This window comes from Pipra filicauda, unplaced genomic scaffold (assembly GCF_003945595.2).
Source record: "Pipra filicauda isolate LSUMZ 115617 unplaced genomic scaffold, ASM394559v2 scaffold237_size1200389_pilon, whole genome shotgun sequence".
NCBI lineage: Eukaryota > Metazoa > Chordata > Aves > Passeriformes > Pipridae > Pipra > Pipra filicauda.
This window is the reverse complement of record NW_024104351.1, coordinates 749,598-768,379: the sequence shown is the minus strand read 5'-3', so window position 1 is coordinate 768,379 and position 18,782 is coordinate 749,598. Positions and strand designations below refer to the sequence as shown.

The 18,782-nt window shown below is 37.5% G+C and overlaps 1 protein-coding gene across 2 annotated transcripts in view; it reads right to left on the bottom strand.

Annotated features, from left to right (window-relative positions):
- Positions 1-3,221: 3,221 nt before the first annotated feature.
- Positions 3,222-18,782, bottom strand: part of LRIG3 (leucine rich repeats and immunoglobulin like domains 3) — a 40,445-nt gene continuing 24,884 nt past the window's right edge. The window contains exons 9-19 of one of the 2 annotated variants that reach the window (XM_039381709.1): positions 18,448-18,564; positions 17,710-17,781; positions 17,275-17,346; positions 14,557-14,720; positions 11,523-11,843; positions 10,697-10,978; positions 9,780-10,232; positions 9,418-9,576; positions 8,198-8,341; positions 7,837-8,112; positions 3,222-5,437 (exon numbers count right to left, since the gene is read on the bottom strand). In XM_039381709.1, coding sequence (XP_039237643.1) covers positions 5,193-5,437; positions 7,837-8,112; positions 8,198-8,341; positions 9,418-9,576; positions 9,780-10,232; positions 10,697-10,978; positions 11,523-11,843; positions 14,557-14,720; positions 17,275-17,346; positions 17,710-17,781; positions 18,448-18,564 — 2,305 coding nt within the window. In that variant the 3' untranslated portion in view covers positions 3,222-5,192. The remainder of the gene's footprint in view (positions 5,438-7,836; positions 8,113-8,197; positions 8,342-9,417; positions 9,577-9,779; positions 10,233-10,696; positions 10,979-11,522; positions 11,844-14,556; positions 14,721-17,274; positions 17,347-17,709; positions 17,782-18,447; positions 18,565-18,782) is intronic. The other variant, XM_027730720.2, reaches the window with a different exon arrangement.

Below are 18,782 nucleotides of genomic sequence, written 5' to 3'. Positions count from 1 at the left end.
GCTTTGCCTACTTCCCTATATTGCTGTGCCAGCATGTTAGCAGCAGGACAGAATTAGATAGGGCTGTCCAGTGCTGGCACATCTACGAAACTCAGTATGAAACCTCACCATTTGAACAGAGGTTGGAGCCCTGAATTCTCCATGTTATAGCAAAGCAAACTGGAAGCATAAACAAAACCCAAGGACATCAATGTCAATTACTCCATTACAGTCTTTTGTTATTTCTAAAATAAGTAGGCTGAACATCAGGAAGAGTGTCAAAGGTAGTTTCTTTAACTGGACAGGAATGGATGTGGTTTTTCATCATTTAGCCATAAAAGAAGTTGAAGACTCACTGATCAAGAAGTTATTTCAAACGGTTCTATAATCAATACCTGGATTTTGATAATCCAGCAGCAGACCCAAATCATAAATCATAGCTTCTCCATGCACATCTACAAAGGAAGTCCTGAAAATAAGCAGGCTGCACATTGCTATGGCAAATGAGAGTGTATTATATCATTTCCAGTGGCATATTTGAAATTCACAGGGCTTAAAATTAGTCACCATTCATTTCAGAACATAGTATATAGAGGTGCTCAGATTGCAAACTCCTGCACTACACTTGCTGGTGAACAGCCCACAGTCAACAGCCAAACTGAACAGGAATAATACAAAAGCTCTTGTTGAGGGCTGAGGAAAAGGGATCATGCAGAAGTGCTATCAGTAGTCCTGAATCTAGAGTAATTTACGGTTCTGTTCTCTGTAGTGTGGGAAATAAAATTCTGAGCTCAAGTCACAAAGCCTAAATTTGTTTTACAAGCAGTAAAGTCAATGCTACCAACTTCACTCCCAGGTCCTGCTGTCCCATGTCATTCTTGAGTCACACTGATCACACGCATTCTGACACAGTGGACCCCGTGACTCTGGGAAACTATGCACTGCACCAGCAGTATTTAGACTTGAACAGAAACACAGAATAACAAATGGATCTTGTTTCTTGCCTACAGAAAAGGACATTTTAGATGCAGTAAGGCGTAACTCTCCAGATGATGTGCTCTTTGGTGCACAGCTGCTTTTGGCATTTTAAAGCAGAGGATGAGTGGAATTAAATATACAAAAAGCATTGTAAAGAGGACAAGAATGCACGTATTTGATTGTAAATATTTTATTTCTGCCTCCTCAATTATGAATTTACTGCACATTTGTACCAAAATCTTCCTAATGCTGTGGTTAGCCACAATTCCCCTTCTCTCTTCTAGCATCCAACCTCTCCTTACTGCCTGCAACTGCACTATACTCTGTAAACCGAATCCATTTGTCCTAGCCTGACACCACAGTGATAGGACAAGCAGAGAAACTGGAAGCAGAATAGTGTAGGTTATCAAGAAGGTCCCCTGAGGACATGGGAGCAGTATTGAGCTGAGAAAAAGAGCAGCCTGGGAAACAGGAGAGGCTACAAGTGCCCTTTGGTAAGTGATAGGGTGTGCACATATGTTATTTCAGTGGAACTACTGACCCCTAAATACTTTAGCACAAAAACCATGAGAAGCACCTTTTGCCACACATTAGTGAGCAAAGATACTACTGCTTTTATTCACTGCTATAAGTAACACTTCCCTGAGATATAATAAAGTAAGGTATCTAGTAAGTTCTTCATTGGAGTAAAATGGTTACATACAAGAACTGCATCTTGTTATACATTGGCTTCTTCCCTTCACTAAACAGGCTGAGGCTCTTTTCTCCCCTTATTTTCTTAATAAAATAATTACATAAGGCTGGTAAACTGACATCCAAGTAGTCAGTCACGTTCTCTATGACAAAGCAATACACAAAGTGAGAAAAAAAGGCAAAAATCTGTAAGTGTAATTCTCTGAGATGTATCACATCTGCAACAAGAAGTCTTACAAGTAGCTAGTACAATTTCTACTTATATTTATATTCAAAAAGCAACACAATCCTCAATTACGGTCCTGGCCTGTAAGGCTGGCAGAACACAAATTTTTGCAGCGCAAATCTACCTCTTGGTTTTAAGCTTCTTTGAAGCAGCTCAAGGAATAAGGCTTAAGTGTTCAAGAGATCCCTGAAACTGAAATGTTTGGTGACACTAATGAGTCCTCGGTTGGAGAAGTGGCAATATTCTCTGGCAGAAACTTCGGGCCTAGCTCTTTGCCATTTGTCAAGATCCATTTACACTGAAGTAAAGAACTCTAAATTAAAGCATTTGGTGCTGAAATACTGTAGCACTCTGTAAGGTTTTGTCTTTGAAACAGTAACAGCCTCCAGTATGCAGGTATCTACCAGTGTTATGCACACCATTTAGGTTACTGTTTTGAAATGCTTGCTCCAGAGAGATTCTGGTAAATGAGTAACTCTATTTATCTAAAATTTTTAAAATTATTATTCAGGGTTTGCAGAAACTGTACCTCAGCAGTTGCTTGCATGAGTTCAACAAGCAAAACATTCTGTTGTGTAAAGCATTAAGAGCATACTGCCTTTAAAGAACATTCTACAAGTTTTGAGTCCATGACAAGATTTCAATTGCTGCTGGTCATGAAACTGCAAAATGTCTGTCATTCAGCAACACTTGTTTCTCATTCTAAGACTCTGAGATGCAGTATAAGATTTACTTACTGTTGGCTGCAACTTATTTTCCCATCACATCAACTTAAAATTTAGCTTTCAGCTGTGTAAACATCCAACTCCCAACTCCCTAACATCTGAATCTTCAGAGGGGAAAAAGAAAGGGGGGAGGAAGAGAACGAAGGCAAGTGAACTTGCAAGCCTTTAAAACAGATGTTTGGTTACATCAGTGGCCTTAAAAGAACTATTAAGATATTGCAACTATCTTGAAATTTACAGATTACCACTCTATTTAAGCACAATCCATTAATTAAACACAAAAACTGGCTGGTAGAAAAGAGGACTTTGGAGCTTTCACTTCCATTTATGGGTACTTAAGGCATCAAATAAAAGTTTAAGTCATTTGTATGTTTAGGTTGCTAAATGAAATTTGATAGAAAGCATTTAAAATTCATTGACCCTGAACATTTATTTAGGTACAGAGATCCAAGCCTTTGGAAGATTAGGATCTTTTCAAGGAAGATGAAAAAGTAATAAATGGTATTGCCATTTTTCTCAACCCTCCCCCACTACAGAAAATAAATTTAAGGCTTGTTTTTTATGATGGAGTTATTAAGGATAAACATTAACTCTGGAATGAAAAATGTACTTACCTTTTATAACTTTGTTGCTTTTTAATATGTCAAAAAGGCGATGTTTGGTTACAAACACGAGCTTATTACAGCCCCCAGCTCTTCTCTCCCTAAAAAAGGGGTCAGTGGGGAAGGGGGTTGAGGGGGAGCAAAAGGAGAGCTATCGAGTGAATAAAATTTAAGATTTCTTGCCTTATTGACTTATAGCTTTTGTTTAACCCACGAAAAATTAATCTCTTTCAAATGCACTTAATTATAATCAAACACCCATATCAATGTCTGTCAGCACATCAGCACATCTGGCAGCAATGAAGACAAATTAACAATAAGTCAAAAAATCTGGCAATATAATCAACTAAAGCACGCAAAATCCACTCTGTACACTTAGACCACCAGCAACCAAGGATGGATTAACTTCCTGTCTCTAATACTGGTGCCTAAAGTAAAGGGAAATTGCATTGCAATCTGGGTACCAGGTTTCTGGCTACAACTAAAAGCCCTTAACTCAGCTACACCAGGCAATGAAATCTTTGCTCGAGCTTTAGCCATGATGCCTGTGATGGCCTACTTTAACAGCTGCATTTAATTTAGTTTAAAAGAAGATATCTGGCAACCATGTAAGTTTGCACCTTCAAAGCAGACAGATTTAAAAAGCCAATCTCCTATAGTAACCACTTTAGAATCTCACTGTTCTAATGGAGTGATGACAACAAGATTCACAGATTTTTAAAATAGTAGGTATCCATACACAGAAAACCAAAATAGAGTGTTTTCACTTAGTTTTAATTACTATGTTATAATAAGCAATCCTCTTTCTCCAACTTCTTAGAGTTGAAGATATTGTGTTCATTACTGTAAATATAATCCAGCAAGAATTCACAATTGTTCAACTTGACCGACCACAGATCTCATTTATAACCAGAGAAAGGCAGCCAAGTAAGGAACAGAAGCACAAATTAAACCAAAGTAAACATTATCTTGTACTTGGATTGCCTTCTCATGTTGGGCGTGGAGTGGTCGTAGAAGCAAAAAAGGAGGGAGAAAGGGTATGGGAAAGCAAAGACTCAGGCATGCACTGCATATTTGGCAAACACTGAACACTAACCCGCTCAGAAAAGAGCAGTGTTACCAGGTAGATATACAGTGCCTTTTTTCTTCTTCTACTGAATAGCTTGATATGAATTTGTGCATCTACTGTGTATATCCTCCAACAAATGCAGGCACACTACAACACAGGCATGGAAAAACTGGCAGTACTACAGCCTTGTGTGCACGAAAACTGGGAGCGTGTGCGCACAGTGGAAATTCGCTAAGTGGAAAAGACTTGCATACTTATTTTGGTTGAAATAGCTTCAAGCCACTTTTCCAGCAGCCATGGCAGGACCACACCAACTCTTTGAAGATGAACATATTTTACACAGTAAATCTAAAGGTACAAGTTTAGGTCAAACAAAGGTGCAAACATGCATCAGAAAACACTGTCTAGAAACGTAATTCACACTGTTCATTCTTCATACACTAATGTGGGTCAGAGACCACACAGCAGCAGATTTTATTAAAAGTAATGTGCAAATAAGATGCATGATACCTGCAAACAGCATGGAGTTTCCATTTGTAAAAAGGTACAAGTAACAGTAAAAAATTAGAATGCTTACTGCTCATTTCAATAAAATGAAGTCTGACATAGAAATACATGTGCTGTATTATTTACACCATTAATTTACAAAATATATTTGCATTAAAAAAGCTATAAAATAATTACAAATATAGTATTTTTATAAGGAATGTTTTTTCAGTACAACAAACGAAGAGCACTTTGGCAATTATGCTTTATTGGAATAAAAATACATTTTTTTCTTCAGAATTCATAGCATCATGTGGTTTCTTTCTTTCCTTCTTCTTTTCCTTAGTCTCTTTTTAAATAAAGTTTCATACTGAGGTAGTAGTATGTCAAAGTATTTCTTTGGTTCCAGAAATCAATAGCAAGTCCAAAAAGAGCTATGTATCCAAATCACAGGATTGGAAAGTAGAAGTCCTAAAGTTTTCAAATGATTGTTTGCAAGTATAAAAGCTATTTTCTCCTCTAGAATCTGTCCTTTCCTTTCCCTCTTCATCTGCCTCTGCATCAAAGTCCAGTGAGGCATGATGATTATTACGGGAGGTTTTTGGTTGGCAATTTGCTGGCTGCCTACAACTTGAAAGAGTGTCCAGCTGAGGCCTCCATAAAGGCTTTCCAAATGTTCCTGAAAGACAGTAAAAGAGTGAGTACAGAAATACCGATGCTAACAGCTTTGTGCCTCACCAAGGGCTGCATGTTGGAATGCAAGCCAAAGATTGACAGAAAAAGTTCACCATAGTGAAATTTTACTTCACTGTTGTTTTACCCCTTAAAAGAAAACATCAATGTGATCACAAGCATAAAGCAAGACTCCGCCATCTGAGACATTAAAAACATTTCCAAAGCAATTGTATAGCCACCCACAACTTTCTTTCTTTTGTTTTCATGACTACTTCCATACCCATTTTAATTTGGAGAGGGTGGTGAGGGAGGAGGTGGGAACGCAGACCAAACTGCAAACGCAAGACACTTTCCAATGCAAAGGTCACAGCAGTCTCCCTGTTTTGTTCTTCAGTGAACGAATGGCACATACCGTCTGCCATGTAGTTCAGAAAAAATAAAACAGGTTTTTAAAAAAATTTAACTCCTGACCTGTATTGCGTTACGCAACATCATCCCACAGTGCAATCCAAATGCTAAAGAAATCTTTTTCTGGCTAGCATGTCTCATTAATAATAAAAGTCCAGCTAGCCACACGCTCCATTCATAACTGATCATCTAGCCATTTGTGGGTAAAGAGAACAGTTGTAACCCAACGAGAATTCAGCATTTCAGTTCAATCTTTATAAATAATTATCTGGATTTACTAGTCAGAAAATAATTAGCATCAACACCTCTGCAAGAAGGGCCTTCTCTTTTTTTCATTGATACAGCTATCGCAAATCAGCGTCTGTAAGAGACGCTCAAAAGACTTATTTTTAGAGGAAAACATGCCACAGGCTGATTTTGAAGAACTTGAGTTTTTATTAATAACTTAACACTACTATCTTTAATAAATTTTGAACCCAAACCACCACACTTTTGCTTTTGCTTAGGGGCTAGAAGCAAGGGTTTTAAGTAAAACTGTCACCTGAGAAGTTACTAAAAATGGAATTGGACAAGATCCACATTTGCATCAATGATTTGTAGAGCAATTTTAACCTAATACAATACGAAAGGATGTTCCTCACAACAGCAAAGCTACAAATGAGTCCTATCTTAAAAACCAAAATCCAAGCTATGAACTTCCTGATTCATGCATTGACAGTAAAGTTAATTCCAGTTGTCTTCTTCATTGTGATTGTATAAGCAAAAGGGGAGTTGAATTTGAAGACAATGCTAAAAAAGTGGATTCACAACTAAGGACAAGAAATCTATCACAACTTCTTCCACAGTCACCACCTCCGAGATCTAGCCATAGGTTCTTTGAGGCAAGAGTGCTAATGATTAAAAAGCATCCAAGGCAGTGATGATGCAACTTAAGCGGGGTAGTAGCCTAAGAGAACTGATGAAAAGAGTAGCTCTGTATAGATTTTTAGGGCAAAAAGAGGACTATGTGCCCTTGATATGGCATTAACTCCGGGGTATACGAATGTACAGCTGAACTACTTCCTGCAGGAGCCCTATCCACACAGTCCCACCACAGTAATAGTGGCAGGCAGCCAGGGGGCCGGCCACGTGTAGTCGCAGGGCCTCTGCCACATGTCCTGGCATCTGCAACATTTTATAGTTCAAACATCTGGCTTTCGAAGGGGGAAAACTTCAGAGGTTGTGCCTCCCTCCCCACCCCCTGAGAACAAAGAGCCCAGTGATGCACATTCCCCCAGGTCCCCTTGCAGAGCCATGAGACCCAGGCCTTGATCAGCCAATGCTGACACACCAGCCGGGAAACAATCCACGGTACCAGGGCTGTGCTTGGTGTAAAGATATCACAAGGATGAGAGCAGTATGTGGTTTTATATGCATTTTAAACCAACCAGCCCAACCAATATCAAAAACTTAAGAAGCTTCAAAGGTAAAGTTTTTCTCCTTCCCCCCATCTCTTCCTGCAATCTGGATTAAAATTGTAAACCCTGAACTAAACTTTGGGAACTCTTTTTTGTCATACAAACCATGAGAAAAGGACAAAGGGGGGTAGAGAGAGCATTTTTACATAGTGCCTTACTTTGAAGGGTAAATAGTTCTGGCTCCCTATGTTACATGATACATACTCATACAAGTTCAAGTCTCCCCACCTGCCCTGAGCCCTCCTGAGACCTTGCATACCCTTTGCCTGTTATGTATCCTAACATTTACAGAAATTTGCCATCTATATTAAGACAGAAGATAAGAATCACATCACTGATGAGACTTTCATGTAAGTGTGAGCTGTTAAGACATCCCAGTAACCTAAATATTCTCATCACACAGTTTTACTATAACCACTCCTCTGTTCCTCAGTTTAAAACATTTGGGAAAGAAAAAGCTGAGAAATCAGTTTTGCTTAGTGTTGTAAGGAGGAAGCAAGACAGCAAGCTTGAATAAAAAACAACAGCTAGAACATACCCATGAAAGTGCTGTTACTCATAACAGATGAGGGTTCCAAACTTCTGTTTAAATCAAATGCGTCCAAGTTCAGACTTTTGCTTTTTAATCCAGTTCCTTCATTTTGAGTATAAATAGAATTAATCAATCTGCTACTTGCAGCCTGCATCCCGATAATGCCAACACACTGGTCAAAGGGATCATCCAGTGGAGGCAAGTATTGATAGCATTCCTTTTTCCTTAAATATCCAGACTCATAAGGATCCAAGCATGCCGTTCTTTGGTCAGGGTTGCAACCTAAAGAAAATGAAAAATTGTTTTCATACAGATTCATCATAACACAAGATTGAATTAGGACTAAAACTTCCCCCCGCCAACTTACTTGCATTGTATGCTTCAAATGCATCAGAACTATATGTGTTTCCTTTTAAATACAAAGTCCCTGAAGTCCCCAGATAGTGGCATAGGAATGGATCTGCAACACCCTCCAAGTCTGTTTCACTGCTGTTATCTAGATGGCAAATGCCTTAAAAATAAAATTGACATGTCAGTATAAAATCTTTTCTGAATCTTCGGCTTACAGTTTCTTTAAGAACCCCATGTGTTCAACTGCATTTCATAGTGTATTTTAGAGCTTGATTAGGTTCAACCTAACCTTTTGATGAGAATTCTAATTCCAGCAAGTGTTCAATTAATTAGCTTAACAGAGAATGTGTCACACTTTGCTTCATGATACAACCCCTAAATAACAAAACCAAACCCATCACAGGGATCAAAGCCAGGGACGACTTCTAAAGCACTGGAAGCCAGGTTATGCTCTGTCTCACAGATACCTTTTGGAGCCCAGACTGTCAACACAAAAGTCCTGGGTGGAAGAATCTGAAGGAGTCACTGGCTGCTTGAACAGCTATAGAGATTTTCAGTTAAAATGTTCCTGAAGGTGTGGACATGGTCTGTGGTTCTTGGCCCACAAAGAGGTTGCTCCTCTCACTACCCTACAATTGTAGCACTATCTCACCACCACTTCATTGCCACCTGTTCCAACTCCCGATTGTATCTCAATCCCTACCTCTTCCCAGCAAAGTGCCTTTTCCTCCCTAATGCACGTATGTTACACTAGATTTTCAGGCGTCAGATGTATAAATACCAAGTACTGCAGCATAAGGTAATTTGCAGTCACTTTAAATCTCTTGACTCTGACCCTAATGACTTTTCTAACTGGCAAGTTTAAAGAGTTAAACTAAAGTTACACTGGTATTATCACATATGCCCACATTCCATTAAAGGATCCTTTTCAAGCTGTAAGAGCTGAAGACAAGCTGTTGCTTTGGACACTTCTTTTGGAAATGTGATCATCAGTTTAAATTTACCCTTGAGATTAGAGAAAAACTTCATAATTTAATAAAAGCCATAACGTTATTTGGATGAAAAGATCCGAGTTCCTGTTATTATCTTTTTGAAGCAATATTAAGCAATAAATTTCACATCCTCAAACTTCAGTAAAGACGCTTCTTTAGTGTTATTTCTACTAGTCAGAAAGACAATAGCAAAACTACAGCTACTCAAGCAACATAGAAAATCTGCTTAGCATTTTATACCTACCATTACTGTCTCTCTGCTGCAAGAAATACCCTCCCACAGAAGAAGTGAGGAACTGATGATGACTGCCATTTTCAGATGAGCCATATCCATCCTGCCTTTCAGCTAGTGTCCCCTGGGATGACAGGTAACTGGGAATGTCAGCAGGTAAATTTGTTTCATCTGTGGGGATGCAAAACACATACAAAAGCCATCAGCATACTTCAGTTTGTAGAAGTACTTATAAATTTGTCAGCAAAGCACTGAAAGTAACAAGTAATACACTCTTCTGAGTCAAAGCACTCAAACGTTCCTACAATAAAGTCTTTGCGAAGCAACCACAAACATTTTTTTTCCTTTCCAAGGCAAACCTTCAGTTTACACACCTGTATTTGTGATGCTGCAATCTTCATTCCTCCTTCTTGTGTGGTAGATGATGATTACCCACACCAAGGAAGTGCCCACCACACAGCAAACCACAGCTATGATCACAATGCCAACTGTGGCCCATCCATCATCATCAAGTGATGGGGCAACATTTTGAGGAGAATCACAAGTGGGAGTAGGAATTACATTAAGACGGATGTTGCCGCGTTCTGTCCCAAGCGTATTAGACATTTCACAGGTGTATTTTCCAGCATCTTCTACATCTGTATCCACAATAATTAGTAACTGATTGCCTGCAGCAAAGAAATGTCTTTCTGTTACCACGAGAGGGCTGTCATCCTTAGTCCAGTTCAGTCGGGGTGGAGGACTCCCACCAGCAATACACTGCAAGACTGCAGTTTCCCCTTTTGTTACAGTTCGATCCATCAAAGGCCGCAAAAATGATGGTGTTTCTGAAAAGAAAGTACAAGCCTTATATCCTAAATGACCTTGCAAAAATGAGAACATGTCCCTTTCCTTCAGAGCTCAAGAGGAAAAGCTAAATTAAATGCATCAGTAAGGCCTAATGAAGCTTATTCTGATTCTCAGAAAAAACTCAAGGACTCTGACTTTAGAGCCTACAATTTACTTGTCAACTGATCGGCCCTAAATGCTTGATTACCTCAGAAGGTAAAAAGGCCAAATCATACACGCTTAAGGCTGCAGAGAACTAGAATAAAAATGATTAACAAAATGTAACAAAATCAAAAGTTAAACAAAATCTACTGTCTCTGAATGCAAATAGAAGCCCCTTTGCCCTACTCCCCCCCAGCATATGAGCTGTGAAGACACTCATAACTAACTAACTAACATAACTAACTTTTATTATTTTGCATCACAATAGTGATTACGCTATTAAGGATTGCCAATATCTTACCTAGTACTGTTAATGTTGCATTAGCTGAAATGCTTCCAGCAGTGTTTTGAGCTGTACAGCTATAAACACCTGTGTCCTCAATCTTTACATCAACAATAAAGAATACATCATCTTCAGGCATGACATGCATGCGCCTCTTGCGCGCTGCAGGAAAATCTGTTCCACCATCTTTCTGCCAAGCAATCTGTGGGACAGGATGCCCAATTGCAGCACATTCCAAACGTGCCATTGCTCCAGCTCGAATGGTTAAGTCCATGGGGATCTTTGTAAATGAAGGTAGCACTAAAGAAAAGTTAGTGATACCAAAATGAATACATGAAACATACGTTTTCTTTTTTGCACATTTTCTTAACACCCTTTGTTGGCCTAAAAATGCCAGAGAAGCACACAACCTAAATTTATCAGTATCCAGCAGAGAGAAACGGAGGGAACTGTGAAGTATGTGAGACCCCCTAGATCCAAATCTCATTTCTGCAAACAGCCTCCTACATGACCTTTCCGCAGCACCTTGAAACAAAGCATACACTTACCTCCTGTGAAGACAGGATTAATGTTTTTTCCATCTTGTAAGATAGATTTTGTCTATCTATAAGATTTACTATGAATCTTGTTACTTGTTTTTTCCTATACTATGCTTCAACACAATGGGACCAGATGTAAAGCTGAATGGTCTGATCTTAGAAGTAGATGTATTTTAAGAAATAATCTCAGCATATTAAGGGATCTCTTAAAAGATGCAGATGATGAGAATGGAAAAACTGTGTTTACATATCTTGATTAAAATCATTCTACTTTTAAGGCCACAAGCAAAAAGTAACATACTTACTGTTTACTGTAAGTTTGGCTTTCACAGAGTAAGATGAACCAAAGTGATTTGAAATAACACACTGGTATTTCCCTTCATTACTGAACTCAACGTTGCGCAGTCGAAGGATGGTAGTGTACTCCATCACTTCACCGCCCTGTGCCCGGAGGTGTGCATAATTCTCCATTTCAGCATCTTGCAGTAATTCATTGTCTTTCTTCCATGCAAAAGTCATTGGGGAATCACTGCTGCTGGCTGCCGAACACACAAAACTCAAATTGGAGCCTTTGATTGCTGACTGGGTTTCTGGCTGTACGGTGATCTGTGGTTTAGGAAAATCATCTGCACAGAAGGGAGAAAAAGTAACACAGGGCAAGAGAAAAAAAAAATAAAGGTGAGGCCTGAGGACTCTTTTCAGAAAGAGTTTGTAAGCCTTGTTTTATAGGTTTGAGAGAGGAGTCAGATAACTGTTTATAAAATGGATACACAATGCTTTCGTTTTAAACTTCACTAGCCTTAGCTAGTGAAGATGCCATATTTTATGACTAAAGATGCCATATTTTATGAGTTTATTGTGCCAAGCCATCTCTCATTGAAAAAAAAGCACATTTAAAATCAGACTACGTGTATAGTTTGTTTAATAGCAGCCCTGAAGATGGAAGAACTACCCCCTGACATCCATAAGAACTATTCCCAACATCAGTCAAGAAGCCTACCCTTCATATTTACAACACCTGAGGCTGCTGTGGGTTTTTCTTTATTGAAAGCACAGTTCTTCTGCCATCAGAAACTGTAAGTTATAGTCAAGGGTTTTACCCAAACCCATAAACAAAAAATCGTGTACAAAAGCCAGTGTTTCAGTGATCTGTGGCTGTTTGGTCCAAAAAGGATAAAGATCCCTTAAGCAGGACAGCACACAAGAACTTCAAGACATTAATTTCTGGAGGTCTCTTTACCATTGAAAAGTTACCTTCAAAGTGACATGCTGTGAGTTTACAGAATTTATTGCCTTCTGAATTATTTATTCGATTGTATGTACACTGCATGTATAAAAGGAGTGGGCAATTAGATGCCTGGTCTCCCAAAAGCAAAAGCCTTAGCATATTCCCAATTTTCAAGATGTCTCCAATCTCCTGAAAAACTTCACAGGAACTGCAGGAAAAGGCCTGTGCCCCAAATACTCCTCCCTGCACAAGAGTCCATTTTTATCTAGCCCCTTGTCTCCTTACATCTCATTTGTTTGGGAATCACGTATCAAGGTCAAAGTGTTATTTCTTAAAAGAACTTTCACGCTGTGTGTTACAAAAGAAAATAAGATGTGCAGATAGCCTAGCCTTGAGCTGCCTGCAAAAGATACGCGGGTCTGAAGCTGTGCTCCAGTGACAGGGCAACGTGAATCTGGGACTCTAAGCAAGGACCTTAAGAATCTCCAAGGCCATTTGTTTTTCATGCCTCATACCCATGCCTTAAGTCCTCCATGACAAACTATACAATTTGAGAATTAATTTGATACTTTCACTGACTTTGCACAGAGATAACTAAAGTAAAGCTCTGTAAATACTTAAATTAGCCTTGTGAGAGGACAGGAGAATATATTTTAATCTTAATTATTCGACAGGAAGGGGGGGATAAAAAGGTCACTCAAATAAGCATACAGTACAGAATACAGAAGAACACACCAGGATAATACAGGCACTGTGTTTTGTCAGAAAAGAACTATTTGAATGTGTATTTGGATGAATGTATCACAGAGACACACATTTATACCCACATTTTAATTTCACACAGGAGTCAATACACTTCTCTTAAAAATTCTATAAAAGTAAAAGCAGTCATTGTAAACTCGTAAGGCAAGGAGTGTACACCCAAATGTCTAGTGATGGTACACTTTAAAGATTTAAGTGAATCACTTATTTGATTGCATTAAGAGATTTTAGTTACTTCTGACAATTACATTAAGTATTAAATATAACAACTATTAGTACATTCCCTTTTGCTAATACATCTTAAAGGGTTTGAAATGAGTTAATTAAAAATGGCATTCAGCAGCTAAAAGAAAGGTCACAATTTGTTAAAGCCCCTGGTTTAACAAATAAAAGTTATATATTTAAATTCCCAATTTAATTTTTTGACAGAATGAGTTTCTCATAAATAAGGATGTATATTTCATATATACTCCTTTAACCACCAAGTAATCTGTAATTTTCTGCACTGTCAACTTCTCCTTTCAGCAGTAGCCAGCACCTACTCATTATTTATTAAATATTTGACTGCTAATAGAAAGAGAGAAAACAACATTTTTGTATACTATTTTATACTCCGTACCTGCTTTCCCACTGAAAAAAGGATATGAGCAGCAACAGTAAAAATTAAGTAGTTATATTTGTTATGAGAGGAAAATTATTGAGAAGATAGTTACTGTTTTGTCTATGAAGAATACAAAGTTTGAATCCTTTTTAGTAAAAAAAATGTATTCAACAAAAATACAAGAAATCCAGTTAGCTTTTAATTTCCTAATATTTTTGCAGTTCCCGTTTTATGTATCAGAGTACCTAAACACACATCTTTACTCTGAATACTCAGCTTCACTTTGCTTTAAATAGAGAACACAACATACAGGTGAATAATGAATGCTACTAAACACACACAGAAAACTTTCATTTTTAAGGCAGATACTATCACCTCAAATTCTCAAGTAAAAATATTTTACTAGCATTTACTATCTGGTAAACTGAAATACAAAATATCAACAGTGTAAATGGAGGCACACACATATATCACCACGAACTATTGAGCTTTCCCTTGTACATTATGCTACGTACTATGTAAGCAAGCTGTACATAAAATAAAAGCCAAAAGACTGTCACTCCCCAACTTGTACAAAGCTACAAGTTTTGAGCATCTACATCACAGTTTGGGAACAGAAAAAAATGTTAATAAATATCAAATCCTCTCCATTTTATTATAGAAATCAAAACATATCGAAGAAACTACAACAAAAACTAAGCATACAGCAAAATTTTTCTATGGAATGAGAAATAGAGGCTATACTTACCACAGACAAACCCATCCAGGCTGACAGCAAAAATACTTCTCCCTTTTAGCAGTTGAGGATGGGCACAACTGGCATTTACAAAGCTCTGGAAGCTGTTCTCTGACATCCACTGTGGTAGCCATTTTAACTGGCAGTCACACAAGAGACTCGATGTGTTGAAGTGCCTGAGAGAAAGCAGTTACACTCAAAGTCGGTTTGTTTGTTTTTTCTATTTGTATTACGTATCTATATGAGCACACATTAGTAACAAAATAAATTTTGAGGCTAAACACATGTATCACAAGAGAAAAGACAGCAATATTGTTCAGCTCAAGTGTAGTGACACTATTGTCATGACTCCTACATTCTACAAAACAGACACGTTATCCTGAACTCCCAGCTTCTGCTACAAATATGAGTACAGGCAAACAGGCATATTTGTGCTGTATCAGGTACAAAAGTACAGTCAGCAGTAGGACACCTGGAATGGGCATGCAGGAGAACAGTGCAGAAGGCAGGCACTCTGGAAGTCAACATCTGAGACAGCTTCATTCTGTCATTTCCCTTTCAGTCAGAATTTATCTTGGCAAAGATATTTAAAAAGGGGAGTGGGGAGACAGAGAATAGTAACTTGTTGAAATAACTTGTGCAGAACTTACCTAACCTGTGGGAATATCTACACTCACACAGTGAAAAAATAAAAAAGCAAAGAAATATTCTGGTAAGCATCTAGAATCAGGAGTTCAAGCAGGAAGAGTTCTCGTTTTTGGCTGAAAACTCAAAATCACCCTTAAAAAAACATATTAAAAAACCACATTCAGTAGTAAAATACCTCTCTTCAAATCTCACCTGTTCTTGAAAGAAAAGCAAAAATAATTTATGGATCCAGGGAGATATACAGCTTTAAAGATAAATGAAGACATAGTAATTCTTGATTTTTTTTTTCTTGAAGAAAAGGAAGAGTGTCTCTGTGCTCTTTTTCACATTAGCACTGCATAAAAACCTAGGGATGCCAGCTCACCAGTTTACATTGAGATGAAACAGGTCATCTTTCACTTAAGTTTTAGAATCATTCTTGTTATTTTTATGAGCAGACAAACCACAATTTTTTTGCTATCCTGATGAAGTAGGTAGGTATCTGTCATATTATTTTCCTCTAGGGCCTCAGAATAAAACTATCAGATATGAAGTTATACTAAATAATCTCACTTGTGGGAAACTACTTTCTACCATCTGTCTGTATCTTCCTCAGACATAATCTGTCTACCAGGTGTTTCAAGAAAAGTACAGGAAAAACAACACCAACAACTCTTCAATAGTTATTTCACTGAAGTTGTTTACAGTCTAGTATCTTACAGCATCTTACACCTCCTGGAGCAGTGTTAGCCTGTCTTTCTATCACATTTGATCACTCTTCAAATCATCTATATCAATTCCTAACTGTCAGCACTGTGCTCCCAGTTCTCCTGTGCCAAACTAGCAACTGCCTTGAAGCTGGCTGAGTGAGTTCAGCAAACTAATCAAGAAATACAACCAGGTCCAACTCAAGGAAGAGGAAAGGCAGAAAACCCCTGGCTACGGGTAGAACCATGGCTTCTGTTTTCTAGAGCAGCTACAGCACAATATGGGTAACATTCAACTGAATTTCAAATGAACCAAATACTGTCTAGATACAAGAAAAAAATATTTTACAGTGTGAACAATCATACACTGGAACAACATGTGACCTGGTGGAGTGCCCAGGACTGGAGGCTTTCAAGACACAACTGGACATGGTTCTAGATAACCTCATCTAGCCACCCTTTTCAAGGAAAGGTAGGACCAGATGACCCTTTTAGGTACCTTCCAACCTGGGCTGTTCTCTGAGTCTATGAAATATGCAAGGTTCCTTGCTACTTTCTCTATGGCACTCAACATGGAGTAATTCTGTAAGATGAACAGAGAGCCAGCTCCCAATGATACTCGATAGGAGTCTGAAGAACACAAATGAAAAGCTCCAGACGAGCTTCAAGCAGTTTCTACTCATGAGAGCAGCATCTTTTTGTTATTCTTTAGTTTGCTGACAGATTATCTACAGAGCAGTTCAGGCCAACAGGTTTGACTAGATAATGCTGATAATAATAGAGGAGACACAAGATATATATGCAAGAGGAAGAATTAGCTGCGCTTAAAACACAGGGAGCAGTGACAATGTTGTTCCGTATTGATCAATAGAAAAAAATGGTAAGAGGACAAAAAGAAAATCCTCACTAGAAGAATACATTTTTCCCAGTGACCGCTTCGCTACTTCTCTGAAGATCTGTCCCTTTGCTACTATAGGACAGAAGGACCCAATTACAAGCACTGACAACCAGGTCTTTACAAAAGAATTGCAGCACTGTATTTCACTGGTCCAGTAAGCTTTAGCTCAATGATAGCACTGCTGATCTTATAGCATATTACATCAGTCTTCCTTATTTAAAACCCATCAGAGATCAGTCAATTTAAAATAAGGACTTTTTACAGACACCAAATGTAGCAGAAAACAAATGCCTCCTATCCCACACTCTCTCACTTAAATACACCCATCATATAAAAAAATAAAAGAACCCAAAACACTGACAAACTTTTTATGTGACTTCAGATAGATTACAGCACAACTTTATCACTGCATTAGGTGACATCTTACAAGGCTTTTATTTATATATTTATATATATATATATATTTAATAGAGGTGATGCCTTTTGATAGAAACTTACAATTCTTTGAGTTTCTTCATTTGTGAAAATGCATTTCCTTGAACTGACATAATTGCATTGTTACTTAGATCTCTAGGAAAACAAAAGAAAAATAACATTAGAGGAAAGTAGTAATTTATTAAACTGAATATATTTAAGACTCAAGGAATAGATTGCTATTCTAGTGATATACAAAGGATCCTCAAGCTCTAAAGTGAACGAGACACAGCTAAGGAGTTTTATAGCACACTTAATATACAACACTTTTTGCATTAATTCCAAAATACTCAGCATAACTCCAAAACTGAAGAACCTTCTAAAGATCACAGCAGCAACCATGGTAATTGTATTTCATCCAAAGTCACAAGTAAAGCTTGTTAGTCCCATTTTTATTTCAATTAGTATCAAAATTATTTTTTTCCAATTTTGGGTTAAATGTCAATTTCTACTACTTACAAGTGTTCAAGTGCATCCAAACCAGAAAATGCTTTCTTTGTAATGGATCTAATCCTGTTTCCTTGGAGCATCCTAAAAAATTTAAGCACATAATGCAAAGAAGATGAAATTAAATCAAGATTATTTTTGAGCTGAATAATTGTGGGTTTGGCATTTGTTTCCAAACCGTGACTAATATTCACTATTAAGCCATGTCCAATGCAGCAAAATCTCTCAAATCTAAAAGATATTAATTTATTTACCTTGAATAAATATCTAGATTTTACCATAATTTTAGAAGACATTTAAGGTGTACAGTTAAGTGACATGCATTATTCTAAATATATACATATAAACATCTTTTTATTTCACAGATCTGCATTTGAAAATCTCAATGAAATGAAGTCACCTCCATTGGATGCTGCATTACTTTATCAAATACTATCTCTGTCACTATGCCTTTGTCATAGGATATATTTATTATTTTGTATTATGGGAAAGCCTCATTCTTTGATAAATATTTCCGGAAGTAGTAATAATAATTAAAATATTTCAGATTAGTTTGACTTGAAAAATCTGAAGTTTCTTTTATAGAAAAGGAACATCTTATATAGAATAAAATGGTAAGGGAGAAAAAAAATCATCTCAGCTATGGAAAACATAACATCATTAAGTGTTGGGCTTGTACCCTGAAACACACACAAGCTAAGCGAATTTTTTTAAGGAATGATGATATACAAATATCGTAGCAATACTCACAGCTTCCTAAGTTTATCTAGGCCAGAGAAAGCACCATTCATATCTTCAATAGTCCAGGATATTTCATTGTTTTTCAGATCCCTGTTTAAGAGGGATGGGGAAATCAAACCACAAAAGCTATTAAAAAGAACAAGGTATATAATTCTTTGACAGCACATTTTATTAAAAAAAAAATTCTAAAATAGCTTTCTGGTAGGCTGTTTTTTTGTTTAGTCATTTTTTGTGTTTTTTTAAGAGAAACTTTTCCTGACTAACTATTTCAATTTTTACTGAGAGACTGATTCTTAGTACTTTTCCGACTGATAGTTAAAAAGATCACAAACTCAAAAGTTTTC